At 42.6% G+C, this 17870-nt stretch overlaps 1 protein-coding gene across 1 annotated transcript in view; it reads left to right on the top strand.

The window, feature by feature from the left end:
• The window catches only part of LOC144817706 (uncharacterized), a 221200-nt gene that overhangs the window by 110207 nt on the left and 93123 nt on the right, over positions 1 to 17870 (top strand). The window contains exon 4 of the mRNA XM_078674467.1: positions 11286 to 16714. Coding sequence (XP_078530593.1) covers positions 11286 to 16714 — 5429 coding nt within the window. The remainder of the gene's footprint in view (positions 1 to 11285; positions 16715 to 17870) is intronic.

The following is a 17870-nucleotide window of genomic DNA, read 5'->3' on the forward strand; positions in this document are numbered from 1 at the left end:
TGAACAGATATTAAACTTGTTTTTTGTTTGCTGCATCTGTCTGAAAAGCCGTGTTTCACCCTGAGAAGGTTCTCCTGGGGATCAGGAGCCGAGGCATGGGCGGATTTTGTGTCAACAATAAATTGACTTGTACTGGTGCACATGTGATCCCCATTCAGTCCAGGTGGGAGGTGCAACTGCTCTTTCTGTAGCACCAACAGTTAGTGAAAGATCAGCGGTTAGCTGGTTGTCATCATATAAAAATGGATTCTCGACAGGTGGCTCCCCACTGCTCAGAGATGAGTGGTGCGCAGGTCTACACAAGACCGCAGTCCTGCTAGTGCTGCTTAGCCACCAATGTGCCTGTTAATTGTAAAAAAGAATCAAGGTAGATGCCTTTGAAGGAATGTGTTCCTGTGCACCCGAAAAAGAAAGCACAGGTTTCAGCAGTTACAGCTAATGATGCAAATGGTTTACATGCAAGTCAACTATACTCTCCGGTGGTCTGCGATTTCCCAAAGGTGACAGATGTTTCTTTCATTTTAAACTGATGAATGACTATGCTTGTTTAAAATGGTTTGATGCAGAAGACCCTGATATACAATGATATATGAGTCCATGTTCCAGAAAGAGTCAGGCCCCTCTGATATTGGTGGTTATTACAGTGCCCTATTAGTGATAAACTGCAAAGCGTGACAAAGAACTGGCCTTGCAGCTGTGTGGCAGCAAGAGGTTTAACGCTGTAGTCTGATGTAGCTGGAGAGCGAGATGAGAAGACTGCTGCATACATTCACATGCCTCTCCAAAAACAACACATATGAATGTTTCCTCTTTCCAAATCTTAGGAAGCCATCATTGTATGTCACAGTCCCAGTTTGTACTCACAGCTCTGTGCACTAGATTGTTACCTTACTGCAATCAAGTTTGCACATGAAGATCAGAGGTTGACCCCATTGTGGTACCACATATCCAAGAGTGGTATTGGCTATTAGAGAGATAGACATATAAAAAAAAGCTTTTAAATGATATGATTGGTATGCTGCTTTAAACATTTCTTTAAGTGATATCATCCTATATTGTTCACTTTTTCACAGTTTCGCTTCTCACATATGTCTGATGCTGTGCCAGTCATTCTTATGTGACTGATATAAATAAAATAACAAAGGCTTACTTTCCAAACTTCCGGGAGTCTGCTATCAACCTGTACCATAAATCCTCTCTTATAGAATATGGGTGCATTGGGATTGTATATTTTTAATCATTCTAAAACACTCTATCGTAACCTCAGTGCTACACGCTTGAAAACGTCAGGACACAGAGTGATAGCAAATCCTACTGAATACCAAACTCATGATATGTTTCTTGCTGTTTACCAGAGAAAGTTCTGTTTGCTGCCTTATTAGCACCAGCTTATCATGTGAAAGATATGTATTTGTTGCTGTTGTGTACATCTGCCATTCATGTGGTAATAATAGCTTCTACCGCATACCTATCTAACACCTCAGAAGGAACATCTCCCCCTCAGGGGTAGCTCGAACGAGTGCCTATTCTTGTGAAAGGTAAAAAAAAAGTTACTTACCTGTACACTGTGGTTCTACAGTGTTGATATATTTCATAGATGCACATGTTTGAATCTTCCCCCTCCTCATGGTGGGAGTCCTATGGTAACAGAAATATAAAAGCAATGCTAATAAATAGGCCTTAGAAAACCTATTGGAAACAATAGAAATTGTTAACCTATTGACCTCGTTTTAAAGCCTACAAACTTTAGCCAATCAGAGAAGAGACCCAGAAACACTCTTTCCCTTCACAGCTTCCATACCTCAGATTTCTAGCACAAGTTAAACACTTAGATGATATGAGGCAAAATAGTAATGAACCTGAACAGGGAAGTGGGAGAGTCACATGTGAATCTAGGAAAGATATTAATACTGGACAGCCACAGTGTACAGGTAAGTAACGTATCTTTTTCTCCAGTATTATATCTTTCATAGAGTCACATGCTTGAATCAGAGTAGCAAGCACTTTAAAACGTGCTAAGGAGGTGGGTTAGGCAAACCTTCCCACCAAGAGACCCATTACAATATTAAATATGATATACTGCCGAAATAATAATTTACGTAAGTACCAATATACCGTAAATGCATAAAGGCTACGCTTAAATATAACATTTGAATATCTAGTGCACTCCTGTTCATATATCGTGCAGTAGGCATTTGTATAAAGTAACAGAAAGAGGGAAAACAATATGAAAAATACACCTTGTTATAAAAGACTTAAACTAGCATGCCTTATGAAAACAGGAGTCGTAACAATGCTTGTCCAATTGCCTCATCAGCTTGTTGCCACAAGTCCAGGCAGTAGTATTTCGTGAAAGTATGGGCATTAACCCACGTGGCTGCCCTTCAGGGATGCCGTCTGCTTTTTCATGGCAGGATCCAATGACTGCAGCAGTTACTCCCTTGAAAGGGATTTGTTTAAATCAAAGCCTGGTAGTTGAGGAGTACTTTATAGATTATTTATAATAGAGCAGCTCCACCGGGAGCAGCCTGCCTGCTGCTCAGCCCATCTCCAACTCTCCCACCTCTGAGGCACCCAAGAATTCCATGCAGCACATTCATACTGGATGAGCAGCTCGGAACAAAGTAACAGGGGAGATGCATAAATACATAAACAAGATATAACAGGCTTGTCCTTTTCTGGGTGAGGCATAGGGGACCAAGATTTTATCAAATTTGCTGAACAAGCAGAATAATGTCCAAAGAATGAAAAGCTTTCCTGCAGGCAAAGACAGATTAAGGAAAAACCTTGGCAAGACAATAGGCTGATTGATATGTAAAGTAGTTGGCGCCTATGGAATAAACTTGGGGATAGTTCTCAGAATTACTCTGTTGTCCCGAAATAGAAGAGATGGTTCTCGAATCGTTCAGGCCTGAATTTTGCTTATTCTCCTTGTGGAGACACTAGCCAAGAAAAAAGCAACGTTCCAGGAAATATTTTTTGAGTTAGGCTTTTGAATCAGCTCAAAAGAAGAATTCATAAATTCCGACAAGGGTGAACAAGCATAAAGGCCAGAAAAAGCCCTTTCATAAGCTCTTTAGTGAGGCTGTATTCCTTTTTGTTTTCTATATCTGGATATTGTCGTCAAGTGACCTTTGACCGAAGCATGAGACAAACCTGACTATGCTAGATTCAGCAAGTAAGGAAGAACCGGTTCTGGTGTTGAAGAGATGGTATGCGCCAAGTGAGAAGTGCACACAAGATAAAAGCATTTTCACTTTGAGGTTATGTTATGTAATGATGTCTTGTAAAGCGCATGAATCACCCCAGCAATGGGGCGTCCCGGCGCTGGAGACCGCTGGGGAACCTGTCCTGGCTTTCCCTGTGAGATGATCCCTGCTGGGTATCTCCAAGGTGAAACCAGGCATCCCCGGTGTATGTGGGGGGCCGTTGTGGAGATGAGGCAAGCTAATGCCCAGAGTTGCCGAGTGTGATCCCTGGTTAGAGTAGGCACCGAAGCGAGAATTATCGAGTCGGCTGACCCTGGTCCACGACCCTGCCGCGTCGGGAATTGAACCCTGGTCCCGGGCTGTCCTCTGCTTCCGGGTCTGCCGCCTCTAACCAGTGAGCCACACCACTCCACATAACACGTAACATTTATTTGAAGATTCCGCTTGAGCTTGTTGTAGAATCATTCTGCAATCTTCAAACAGATTAAATGACTTGAGCTCAGGGTCCTGAGGAGCCAGGCAGTCAGAGTTAGAGATCAGATCTGCTGATGCAGTACTTGACCCTTTCTCCATGAAATGAGATCCTCCGCTGGCAGGAAGGTGAGAGGAGAGCTGTCTGATAGGCGAAGAAGCTCGGTGTACTAGTGCTGTCTTTGCCAAGCCAGAGCTACTAGAATTAAACAGCACGGTTCTAGCTTCATCTTCCTGCTGATCCTGGGGAGGAAAGGAAAGGCCGGGAAGGCATATAAGTACATCACCATCCATGCCATGCTGAAAGCAGTTCCTGTGGATCCTGGTTGAGGATATCTGCTGGCAAACAGGTTGCATTTTTTGAGCCAGGTAGCAAACAGATCTAAGTTGGGTGTTCACTATCTCCAGAACACTTTAGGCTGATGTTCTTGCTGATCACCCATTCCCAGATCTGCTGTACTTGAGTTGAGAAAATCTTTGAGTTCATGCCCCCTTGCTTAAACCGGTAGAACATGGTTTTGGTGATGGTTGTTAGAACGGACACACAGGAATTGCATAACCTGGAAACAAAATCCTGAAGGCTCAGGAAGACCGCTTTCAGCTCCAAGAGATTGATATGGGAGGCAGCTTCCTGCACAGTCCACTTGCCGTGGATCTCAAGAGCTTGCAGATGAGCTCCCCATCCCTCGAGAGAAGCATCTGTTGTCATCAATAAGTGAAGCCTTACCGGGATGAATAAGAGGCTCTGGGAAATATTTTGTATGCCCATCCACCAGGACATTGCCGACTTCAACTGAGGACTTATTGAGATGGAATCCTTGAAAGACCCTCGACTTTGCACCCACTACATGTCCAGCTCTTCCAGGGGACACATTCATAAACAGCAGTTTGCTGTTAACGGGATGCAGCATGACATCATCCCTAACATTGATTTGTACTTCTGTACTGAAGTGGGCTTTCTTTTTGGCAGTAGTTTTTTTGCTGTCTTGAGCATTTTGTTTCTCTCTGAAGTGGGAAATGCCTTTGGACTCCAATGTGTCTATGGCCAGTCCTGGAAAGACTGCTGTTGTTGAAGAAGTTAGCAAGGACTTCTATTTTTTCTGCTGGAGGCCTACGAACTAGAACAGTTTTAGACAGGAACAAGTCGAGTTTGCAGCTGAGAGAAAAGTGGATCCTTTTATGAACCACTCGTCGTGTTCTTCTCAGAAAGGCCACCTCTGGAGCATGTATTTTGTGAAGACTCTAGAGTTGGAACAAAGGCCAAAGGGAAGCACCTTTAATTAATAATTGCACTCTGCATCTAAAAGCAAAGGAATTGTCAACATGGTCATGTAGAGCAGGCATTTTCTACACCAGCGTTTACAGCGTCGCCTGCCTCCTGTGACTTCTGCTACCTCTCCGCTCATTAATCTAGTGCATGGTTTACAGTTTCAACTGTCAACTGCTTTCAATGCATAGTCACATACGGCACCTATTTTCCAATTTGGAGTCACTGCTATTTCTTCCACATTGGTTCGATGATACGCACATCTTTGCTTATTGTTGTTGTGACACGTTCATCCAGTTCTAGCTACAGAGTTCTAACTATTCGATCAGTTGTTTCAGATTCATAGTCCATCTAGTGTATCACACGGTGACACACACACAGCCCTGTGTACTTTCTTTTGAGTCAGTGATACACACACTCTGGCTCCTCCGAAGCACTTTTCTGTCAACTGTGTGTCGCTCAGTGATGCACATATCTGATTATATATATTTATTTTATTTTCACTTTACAGCATCTACCTTGATTGTGAAGCAGCAGTGTGACTTGGTGATGCTCACACCTAATCATTTATATTTCAGTTTCTTCTATTTACTGCATCATCTTTTGCTTCATGTAGCAAGTCATTAGGAGAAACACCATGTATGTTTGCTTTATTTGTTTATGCACATCTCAGTTGTTTTTTCAATCCAACTTTATTGAGCATCCGTTTAAGTGACCAGTTCCTGATGTGCACTATGCAAGCTGTAAATCCTCCACCTACCAAATGTATCCCCAGAGGACAGCGATGACCAAGTCTAATGATACTGAGGCACAAATTCTTTAAGAGAAAGCAAAGTGAAGTAGAAGATGCTGACAATTTTACAGATCAACTGATACGGGATGAGTTTGTTTGACATTGTAAGGACAAGAACATTAGACAAAAACGTTTAAGCCTAGGGAATCCTACATCGGACGAAACAGTTCAGAGAGCTAAAAAAATAGATATTTCAATGTTCTCCTTGAAAGAGTTGGATGACAAGAATGTGGAATGTGTCAATGCTGTTGCTACAGCAAAGCCACACGTAAAGTCATGGTGCTAAGGCACTAATGTTGCTCCCAAGTCTGTGATATCTGAAATTCAGAATTTTAAAGCTCCTAACATGTGTTTAAGGTGCAGAAATTCTCCTAATTTAAAAAACGCCAGGTGACCAGGTATTAATGTAAAATTATTTTGAAAAAAACCCAGCCCTTTTGCCAAAGTATGTCTGAAAAAAGAAGGGTTACAGGAAGCCTGTAGAGTGTGCTATAGAATCAGATGCATAGTCTGAAACTGAGGGGATTTCTTTCATTTGGAAAGAGCACAAATCTGGCGTGGGAGAAGAAGTTGAGAAATGTGCTCCCATTCAAATACTAGTTGAAGGGGATCCTTTGTATTGTAGAGACCCTATTGTAGATATTGAAGTAGGAGGCAAAATACTTAAGTTGCTAGTCGACTCTGGTGCCCGTATAAATCTGATTACACAATAGTTGTTCGAACAGATCTAGAAGTATACTCTGCAGTTGACTCCCACTGACCGTTCCCCTGTTTACTGTGAGGGGCAGAAGATCGATCCACTTGGGTTTTTAGAACAAGACATGATATTTAAGGGAAGAAAAATCTAGGTAAAATTTATGTTGCAGTAAAAGGTTTAAACATCCTTGGTTGGATCCATCAGGGATTGTTCAGAATGATTTTAAGGTCGGGAAAATCTGAACAAGTGTTGGTTGGGTGGAGCAATGATGATGCTGGACAAGAATGGAAGTGCAAATTTCCAACGGAATTTGGAGACACCCTGGGAAAGAATAAAGGTTTCAACACACAAGATGATTGTCAAGAAATGTGTTGTACCAATCATACACAAACTTAGGGGTGGGTCTTATAGTGCTACAAGCAATTTATATAAGGAGGTAAAGTAACTGTGTGCCAAGGTAATAATTGAACCTAAAGAGACTTCTTTGTGCATGTCTCTGTGAGTTGTTGCTCGAAAGAGGGGTGGACAAATCAGGGTATGTGTCAATTTGAGGTCACCCAATAGAGATATTTATGTAGTTTCACAACCCCTTCACAAGATAAATGATTTGTTTGCCTCTACCAAAAAAGCAAATTATTTTTCCAAACTTGACTTAGCTAGTGCCCCTATCATCAGGTCGCTCCATCCTGATTCTCGCCATCATGCTGCCTTCATAACTTCGTTAGGAACCTTTCAATGTCGCTGAATGTCATTTGGATAAGAGTCAATGCTCTCTGTATTTTAGAGGGTCATAAGCAACATTCTCAAGGAGTTAGATGGTGTTCTTGTGTTTCAAGACAACATTCTTATCTTTGCTGAAGATGCCATCTCTCACATTCGCATTCTTCACAGAATATTGGCTTTTTTCCTAGAAACAGGGGGTGGTTCTGAAAGCAAAGAATCATGAGGTTTTCTTTTTTTGAAACAGTGGAATATTTGGGACATTTGGCCTTCCAAGAAGGTGTTAGTCTCAAACCTGGTCTGGTCGAAGTCATTAATAATAAAAATGCTTTATTCGATCACTTTGTATCAGAAAAGCAACATACAACAAACATACAAAATCGTTTAAAAATCGTGGGGGTTCACATCGAGTTAAGACATGATTAAACTGGATTTTCAAGTTGCTAAATTTTTTAAAAAGTTATATAATAAAAGAAAATACTAGTAAGGAAAAAGGGGCCCTAAGTAATGGTTTTTCCTTTTGTTAAAAATAGAAAACAAGAATGTGTAAAAGGTTAAAGGAACAGTAATATATAAGATGTAAATATGTATAAGCTATTGATGGACTCTCACAAACAAGGGGGATGTACCTTGAAGTTGGAGACACTCATTGTTTTTTTTTTCCTAAAACGTGTACATTCCACGAAGGTTTCAGGATTTGTGGGCTAATCAAAATATTATGATAGATCTGAAATGAGGGAAGGGCTGCCATTTTCGGCTTGTGGTAGTCCTTCAAAGCTTTTTGCCTAATATTGCTGGCGCGGCTCGAAAACTAGGCTACCCCGCAATCAACAAGCGTGCTTGAATCAGTTTTAAGAATATGCAGGGTGACCTTGTGGTCACGTGTGCCCATGAATTTAGAAATTGTTTTTTTCCAGTTTGACCTAGAGGTGGAATAAGCCAGGCAAGCAAATAGAACATGGGACACACTTTCCGACGGGGCTCTACAACAAGGACAAGCCTTGATTCGATGTTTGTAAGTGCTTCATTTAGATGTTGTTACATGTACTGGGAGTGTACCTAGCCTAAATTGAGTGTATAGAAGCCTATCGCGTGGAACCTGGATAATCTCTAGGGCTCTGCACTGTTTATGACTGAAGAACTCATCTGTCAATCGCCCCAGATTTGTTTTGCTTAGTTCATTGGAATCAACCTAGTTCCAATAGATATGATTCAGCTCCAGTGTGTTTGAGGGGGCTCGTGTTTCCCATGAGCCCATAAGACCTAGCTTAGTCAGTGTCTTTCTAAGTTGGATATCCACTTGACCCAGTGCCCCACATCTAGATTGGTTACCTCAATCAGGGCAGCAGCATAATTTGCAAGCTTAGGGATGTGCATTAAGCGAGCCCAACAGAACAGTGGGCGCCACTTAGCAATATCCCTGAGCGTCCGTCAAACATTAGGGGAAGTAGAGGAGTATTGCGAGGAAGTATTACCAAGTACCTCAGGAACTTGTGCTCAGATATGGAGATATTCTCAAAGTCTTCAAAGCCTCAAAGCTCAGCACTGAGGAGGGCGGAGCTGACTGCTTTGGCATCGTAAATTGCGAGGGCTGGTGTGACCGGCCTACTATACAAGGACGGGTGTTCTTTACTTAAAGCCCCGACTACACGCTAATGGCTTATGAGCATCTTTGCTAAGTGGGGCTTCCAATGCATTATGTCAGAAAGCCTTATACCCAAATAATCAAACATATTTACTCTCTCCAATAAGGTGTCATTTAGTATTGTTATTTTTAAAAGACTTATGAGGGTTAAAAGCCATACATTTTGTTTTAGTGGTGTTTATAACTAAACCCCAAGAATTAAAAAAAAATGATTGATATCTGTTTAGCAATTTTCGTAAGCTATGTGGAGTTTTTGACACCAACAAGGTGTCATCAGCGAACAAGGGCGTTGGGACTTTGTCACCCGCCAGAATTGGCGCATCGGCCGGGACCTCCTGAAGAAATCTCACCACCCCGTTAACATATAAAGAGGGTGGGGACTAGGACGCAGGCCTGCCGGAAGCCATTACTAATGCCCCAGTACCCACTGACAAGAATTGTGTTAAATCTTTCTTGGGCCTTGCAAATACTACTCCAGATTAATTTCTGACTTTGCCACCAGAGTTCACCATATTAGCAATCTTCTCAAGAAGGGAATGAAATTCCATTGGTGCAGAGACTATATGAGTGCATCTGACTGTGTGAAGACTTTTTGGAGCATTGCAAAGCCCTCAAACCCTTTGATGCTGATCAATCATGTTGTGTCACAGTGGATGTCACAGTGGATGCTAGTCAGGTAGGACGGGGGGCCCCTTTGACACACACTGTTGACAATGTTGAAAACACATTGGTTTTGCCTCCAGAGTGTTGAGAGCAGCTGAGTTTCAATACTCTATGATTGAAATTGAGTTTTTTTGTCGTGTTGTTGGGCACTATAAAAATTCAATCCTTTTGTTTGGGGTAAGCGTTTCCTATTAAAAACCGGCCATAAGTCAGGTGTGCTTTTCCTGATTATTCTGTCATACAAGATGTGTGTGTTCGTGTGAGAAAGGGTTGGCCCAGAGAAAAGGTGTTATCTCATATTTTGCAACCCTCCTGCAAAGTTGAAAGTAAAATTTGGTACTTTGTCTTTTGTTTTGGGAAGAAGGGAAGACGTGTAGTATTGAATCTTTTATAAGTAAAGTCAGGACTCATTCCTTTTGTGTGTGTGTTCTAATGTAGAATTGCATGTTCAGGTGGAATGTTACTGGTTTCCTAGTTATGTTGGAGTGCACTAGGCGCCTCTGTTTTGTGGGCTCCACAACAATGTAGTCAATGAATAAACCATCTGTACTGAAAACATCAGTCTATGGCGTATTTACTGCACAGTTAGTAGTGTGGTGTCATCAGAAGATCTAGTGAAGCTCACGTTTTCTGAGCCACTGGCTCCTTTAGGGTGTCACATGAACTGAAAGAGGAGCAGATGAAGATCTTCTGAGAAAGGGAGATGGTTTAGCCTTTTCACTCAACCTATCAGCACTTAGTTTCCTGGAATGGGATTTCACCCCCTTTGGATCTTTGGCATATGAGGCAGAATCCTAATCTTTGCTCGTTTTAGAGGATATACGTCCTCTTTCATCGCTCTCAGAGTAAGAATGTAACTGCCTTCTTTTCTCTGGATTCATAGAAGTAATCTGGCCCCCAGTCTTTGAGAGTTTTCAAAGAAAGAGTACGGCAGTACTTTCATTCCTGTGACCTGTATTGAGTGTGCGGGCAGTATAAGAACCTGCTATGTGAATATTCTGAATATTGCCAGAATTTCCCACAGGACTGGCAAGGCCTTAAAGCCTTCTTCTGGTCTCAGGCATTCTCCCAAACTTAGAGAAACAGTCTCTCACACTGTAGATCAGAAGTAGCTAGAGGTTCGAAAAGTCACCAAATATCTGACAGGTGAAAAGCTCAAAGCTCAGACACTCTAACTGTCACTCAATGTGGAGTAGGACTCAGAGGTATGGTGGCACTGCAGAGGAAGAGTGTCTCTGATCTCTGCTCTGATTGGCTAAAGTTTGGATTCTTTAAAACAAGTTCAATAGGTTAACAAGTATTATAGTTTTAATGGGTTTTCTAAGGCCTATCTACCCACAATGCTTTTATACTGCTATTGCTGGAGGACTCCCACCATAACAACAGGGAATATTCAAGCATGTGAATCTATGAAAGATATAAAACTGGGGAACTTGATGGTTTCAATTTGACTTTATCTCAAAGTCATATAATTGGCAAATTCAGAGGGATGGGGGATGTATAAAACCACATGCTATCACTGAATGTGTTTTATAACAAAGTGTACCATTGGTGAAAGCACATTACACCTTCCAGTAACACCGAATTATCACACACTAACAAAATCGGCACACACTCTTAGTAAATAAAGCATGTCTTTTAGACCATAGTAATATTTTATAGAGAGTACAATTTAATATTTAGGACAGGACAGAGCTCATGCCAGACTTACAAGGCTGATAACAAGGCAATCAAGCAGTCCTACTGTTTCGGTGAAAATAGAGACCTGGTTTATGCTATAAACTGATGAGGTAAATAAAATATGTTTATTTTTATTACAGGAAAAGAATGTTGAGGAGAAGTTTAAACAGCTCCTGCTTGACATCAACATCAAAGAAGAGAAGGGTATGGAATCCCAGGACATCGGTGACCGGATGAGAACACTACAGCAGTACCTTGTAGCCCAGTTCCTAATGAAGAAAGACATACCCATCTGGTGTCACAGAGGTTTGGACAACGCCTTTTATGATGAGAATATTTCACTCACTGAGCAGTTTAGTCTCCTTAAAGCAACAATCGAGGTCACACTGAAAGAAGAGGGGATAACACAGTCCTCAAAGGAGACAAAAGACTTATCCAGCTTTCGTCTTCATATCATAGAGGAACTGTACAACACAAACAAGACCTTAGCTGGGAAACTATCCAGAGCTGTCTTTTCTGAGCTTTCCAGCACCAGCCAAGACTTTCTTGGACACATATTATTCAGTGGAACCTGGACCCCAATCCAGGCAGTTCAATTCACTCTGAAGGTGGAGGAGAGCAGCGTTCCACAAGAGAAGGTGGAGGCCATCCTACAATGTGTGCAGACATACCAGATTGAAATAAACACGACCATTGCATCTTTGAAGGAGCAGGATCCTGTGCTGCTTCTGCAGCAACATGTAAAGAATGAGAAGGACAAGGATTTAAAAACAATGCTAGAGGAAATGAGGAAAAACAATTATCCTGAAAAGGTTCTTTCTATCCTCGACCAAGTGCTCAGTGAAGTTGGAGCTCGGCTTCCAGCATATCAAACCCTAGATCTGGATGAAGCAATGAAGAAAGAAGGTATAGCCATGACCAGATCAATAGACTTTGAAAATCCTGATATTGAGAAACTGGTAAAAATTTCGATTGGTTTGTGTGTGTCTGTTCAGGACACCACGACGATTGTAACGCAGTCAGGAGAGAAGATTGAGGGCTATTTTCCACGCATGACTCAGCTCGCATCTCTGTTGACTCTTCTCATTTCTAAAGACCCTGCACGCAATGGTTGTCTTTTGGAGATCTTTACTGGAGAGGGTAAATCTTCCATCGTGGCCATGCTCGCCCTTATTCATGCCATCCGTGGGAAGAAGGTTGATGTGATCACAAGTTCACCAGTACTTGCCCGTCGTGATCAAGAGGAATGGATCAAACTCTACAAGATGTTCGATGTGTCTTGTAGCGTTGTGCCACCACCAGGCTTAGATGAATGTACTGACTCAAGAGAAATTGACAAGGCAATTAAAAAGGCGTATGCAGCTGATATTGTGTACGGCACTGTTGGGAACTTTGCTGCTGACATTCTAAAACAAGAGTTTGAAAAACGCAAAACCAGAGGAGATCGGACTTTTGACATATCCATTGTGGATGAAGTGGACTATATGACCTTAGACAGCGGAGTCCAAGTCACATACCTTTCACATGCAGCAACAGGAATGCGGCACTTAGAACAACTGCTGGCAGCCATCTGGGCCAAGATATGTACTTGCCAACGCATCCAGGAGGCCAAAACTGGTGACACTCTTTGGGCAACAGGTACACAATACTTTCACAAAGTTGCTGCAGCAGCTGTCATGGGGCCAAACACATCAGAGCATTTCTCCTCCCTCGACATTCTAATGCCAGGACTGCAGCTGGGTTTCTTTACTGAAGAGGATGTGAAGAAGCTTCAATCCACCCTAGTGGAGTCTGATCAGCCAATCACTCAAGCTCCACAAGACTCTGCGATCAAAGAACTCATGGATAAACTTGCACCTGCTCAGCAGCGAGATCTATTGTCTATTTTTCAGAAAGTTCTTGAAGATGCTGTTGTTTTTGAATATTATGAGGTAAAGGATGGTAAAGCATCTGAATTTGCAACCAGTACTACAACAGAAATTAAATGCACATCTGATCATGACAAAATTTGCATTCTTCTCCTGGAACATGGCTGTGCCTGTGTGGTGATGAGCGAGAAGGACCTAATAGAAGGAGCGGTCACTGTACTGGAATCACGAATCAGGTACTCAGATACCTATCAGCCACCAGATAAACAAGAGAATAAGGACGAGAACTTTATTCTCCTGCCAGCCTACCTGAAGGAATATACACAGAACAGGACAAAGGTCTTTGTGGAAAATGCTATGAAGGCAATCGTGATGGAGAAGGATCGAGAGTACATGATAGAATCAGCCACAGACATGAATCAAGTGAAGTCCACCTCACCCATCCACGAATACCACTCCATCATCCCAGTGGACTTCAAAGCCACCGGTGTGCTTGAGAAGAACAAGCGCTGGGGTGACGGCTTACAGCAGTTCCTGGAGATGAAGCACCAGCTGGCGATCTCACCACTGTCCAATGTCACCAACTTCATGTCAAATTTCCATTTCCTTCAACGATACACTAAAGGTACAGGCATGTTCGGGGTCTCCGGAACCCTAGGGGATGAACCAGAGGTTGAATATCTTAAAAAACACTACAAAGTATCCTGCTATGTTATGCCTACTCACCGCCATACTAAGAGGACTGAGCTACCAACTCTCCAGGTCGTTGGTGGCCGTGAAGCCTGGATCAAAAGTATCTGTGAACATGTGAAGGAGCGCACAAGTCCAATCCAGTGGGGCAAGGGCCAAGCCGCATTAGTTGTCTGTGAAGATGTGAAAACAGCTGAAAAGCTTCAAAAAGAGTTAATAGAATTAAAAGCTGTTTCCAAGCCAGATAAAGTAACTTTGTACATCAGAAGTGATAAAGACAATATTGAAACACGAATTTTTGATGCAGGAGATGTTATCATTGCCACAAACCTCGGTGGAAGAGGCACAGATGTTAAAATCACTAAAGATGTGAATAAATGTGGAGGACTCTTTGTGATTCTCACACATTTTCCCACAAACATGAGGGTAGAAAAGCAGATATTTGGCAGAACCTCTCGCAAAGGAAGCCCTGGCATGGTCCAGATGATATTAAACTATGATGACCTGTCACCATCCTATCAGGACCAACCCATCGAGGTGATGAGACAACTCAGAGCAGACTACCAGCAAACACACATCACCGAGATGGAGGCTGAGGAGCTCTTTGAAGTACAGATGCGAGAAGAACTCTTTCAGACGTTTTGTGAACATCTCAATGTTTTTCAGGGAAAGTACAATAAGGCAGAACAACGTGATATCTATAAGACTTCTAATTCATCGAGTGACAGTGGCTCCTTTGATTACTCTCAGACAAAGCTAGACTACCGCCCGGCTCTCAATGCGTTAAAGGAGAGCTGGGCTCTTTGGCTCACACTACATGAGAAGGACATAGATGAACACAAAGACCTCAAAGAGCTAAAAAGAGACCTTGGCCAAGTGATTCAGAAGAGAATAGAAAGCCTCCTGCGAGGAGAATCAGATAACTTCTACGACTTCATCAAACAGGCTATGGATCGCATGTACCTCCACACTCAGAACAAAGCATCGGATTATGGGGCGCTATCATTCTGGCAGAAAGCAGAGAAGACTGATCGGGTGTACCGTGCTGTGTCCCTCTACAATCAGGCCTACATTACAATCAATCTGAGATGGGCAGGCTACATGCAGAGGGCAATGGATCTCTTGAAAGAATCTAAGCAGCTGATTGAAATCTATGTATCTGAGGTGTCAAACACCACTGTTGCCTGCCAGATGTCTTGCTTAGCCAAGTTTGAACCTCACAACAGAGACGATCCCAACTTTACTAAACAAATGCAGACGCGCAAGAGTCTATTCAAGTCCTGGATCGACTACATCGATAAATCAATTGCAAAGCTAACTGAGAATAAAAGCAACGCTGTCACCAAGGACCAGGCTGTCTTCTCATTGGCAACTGATCACAGTCCTATAACAACCGATGAACTGAATGTGCTGTATGACTATGGCCTGTCCTTTGTGTTTGAAGTTGAGTGTAAGCCAGAATTCTGCATTGATGCTCTGATTTGCTTTATAGTTGGAGCTCTGCAGGTACTCGCTGGGGTTCTTGTGTGTGTTTTCACCTGTGGGACGGCTAATCAGTTCGGAATGGGTCTGATTTCTGAGGGTGTGTCGGACATGATATCAGGGATCGAAGGGATGATAAAAGGTACATTTGATTGGGCAGAATGGGCAATATCCAAGGCCATTAGTATTGGGCTATCACTCTTAACTGCAGGGTTTAGCATCATTAAAAAGGCAGCACAGGCTGTAATGAAAGTGACAAAAGGTCTACTCAGTGGAGCAAAAACATTTGCATCTCTTGCCGATGACATCATTCGTTCAGGAAAAGCGCTAGTTTCTTCCGTTAAAACATCTGTAACATCAGCCACCTCTGCCATTTCCAAAAATAGTCTATCCAAATCCATTAAAACACTCGCCTCGAGTTCTGTCATGAAGAACAACTTTGTGCAGGCAGTGAAGTACACTGGTCAAGAAATGGCCAAACAAGGAGTTATGCTAGCATTAGATTATGGCATGGATGCAGCCCTCGAAGGGGTCTTCAAGGAAATATTTGATAAAACCTTTAAAGGCATGATAGCAAAATCCATCAAACAGAATCAAGCTTTGAAACAAACACTTATAAAGTTTACAGTGGTCAATGGGGTGCCGGAGAGTGCCCTAAGAACAGAACAAGCATTGTCTTTTCAGATTCGAGACACCCATGAACAGATGATGAATAGTGCAATGGAAGATATTTGCCAGTCTGCTGTCGATGACATCTCTGAGGATTACAGCACCATGGAAACATTATTTTCTTATCTCGACTCCATGAAAGATGGCATTCTGGAAATCATGGACGAGGCAAAGGTGAAAGGACTCATCCAGAAAGGATTCAAACTGAGTGTTGAAGTCGGAAAAAAAACTATGGAGTTTGTGCAAATGATAAGTTCTGCCCCAACTCAAGACATGATTGAAAATAGAGTCATTCCTTTCATAGTCCAAGAATGCGATGAGCTAGAATCTGATGCCGACTATAAGGATGATGAACGCCGCAACTTCCCAGCTGTAGAGAAAATGAAAGATCAACTATTGGATATGATATCCCAAAAGATCAATGATAACTTTGTCGATTTGCTTTCAAGCCGCCTAAACGGGTTTTTGAGTAAACCTTTGCTTGCAGCAGTGACTAAGCAAGCAGGTAAAACTGTCGAAAAAATTCTTGGAAGGGAAAAGACTGAGAGATTCTTCATTGAACAAGAACACAAAGGCGATATGAAAAAGACACCAGTTGAGGGAGCAAAAAATAAATTAACAGAAGTTCAGCAGAAAGAATTAAATAATTATGTGAAGAAAATGCAGGATACAAGCTGCCCGGCGACCGAGCTGGACCTGAACGTCCTCACCAAGAGTGACCTGCTGAAGGGGAAAGGCATCAAGGTCATCATGGTGGACGAGAATCAGAAGAAGATCTCCACGGAGGTCTACCCAGGCAAAGACACCACAGCCGGCATCATCACCCTGCAGCTGCAGAAAATAAAGGAGAAAGCTGAAGGGTAAGATTGCAATTGATGATTACTAACAGAACAACTCATAGATATAACTGCTGATTATTATTTAAATATTGTATGTTTGCTTAAATGCACACTCCAGCATCAGTGGCAGCACTGACCAACAAAAGCATGTCGGACGGGAAGAAGATAGGCAGTCTCGAGGAATCACTGATAACCTGCACTGATAGTCTGACCTAATGGCCTTCACTGCTAACCTGTGCTGACGGCCTTTACTGATACAAAAAATCAAATGGGGAGGGATCACTTGTCCTGCATGAACCAGGGTATGCAGGAGATCGTACAACGGTGTCTCCTAATAGGAATTTTATTAAGTCTCCTTGAATGCTAGTGCGTCCTGAAAACCTAATCTTTTCAATAGAGCGCACGCCACTTGAGCATTCCCCTAATGGGATCCACCCGAACCCAGACTTAATAAAATTCCTACTACTGGGTATCCGGGGGATTTTTAATTGTTCTACACTCTCTCCACATCACTGGGTCACTACTGTTTTTACCAAGGGTAAGATCCTCCTGGTGGAGGCTGCATACCGAAACTAACCCTATGATTATGCACACACGTGTTCGAAGAGCGGAGAACCAAGATATACCGCTTACCACACTATCCAACACGTGCATGAGGGTTTTTTATTGGAGACACCGTTGTACGATCTCCTGCATACCCTGGTTCATGCAGGACAAGTGATCCCTCCCCATTTGATTTTTTGCATTAACCTAAGGAAATTGAGGGATCAGCGTTTTCCTTCTCCCCCTTCCATTTGATTAGTATATGGCCTTTACTGATAACCTGCACTGACAGCTTTCACTGCTAACCTGCACTGATGGCCTTCACTGCTAACCTGCACTGAGAGCCTTCATTGCTAACCTGCACTGATAGTCTGACCTAATGGCCTTCACTGCTAACCTGCGCTGACGGCCTTTACTGATAACCTGCACTGACAGCTTTCACTGCTAACCTGCACTGATGGCCTTCACTGCTAACCTGCACTGAGAGCCTTCACTGCTAACCTGCACTGATAGTCTGACCTAATGGCCTTCACTGCTAACATGCACTGACAGCCTTCACTGCTAACCTGCACTGACGGCCTTCACTGCTAACCTGCACTGATAGTCTGACCTAATGGCCTTCACTGCTAACCTG

Source organism: Lissotriton helveticus, chromosome 2_1 (genome assembly GCF_964261635.1).
Source record: "Lissotriton helveticus chromosome 2_1, aLisHel1.1, whole genome shotgun sequence".
In the NCBI taxonomy this organism is placed as follows: Eukaryota; Metazoa; Chordata; class Amphibia; order Caudata; family Salamandridae; genus Lissotriton; species Lissotriton helveticus.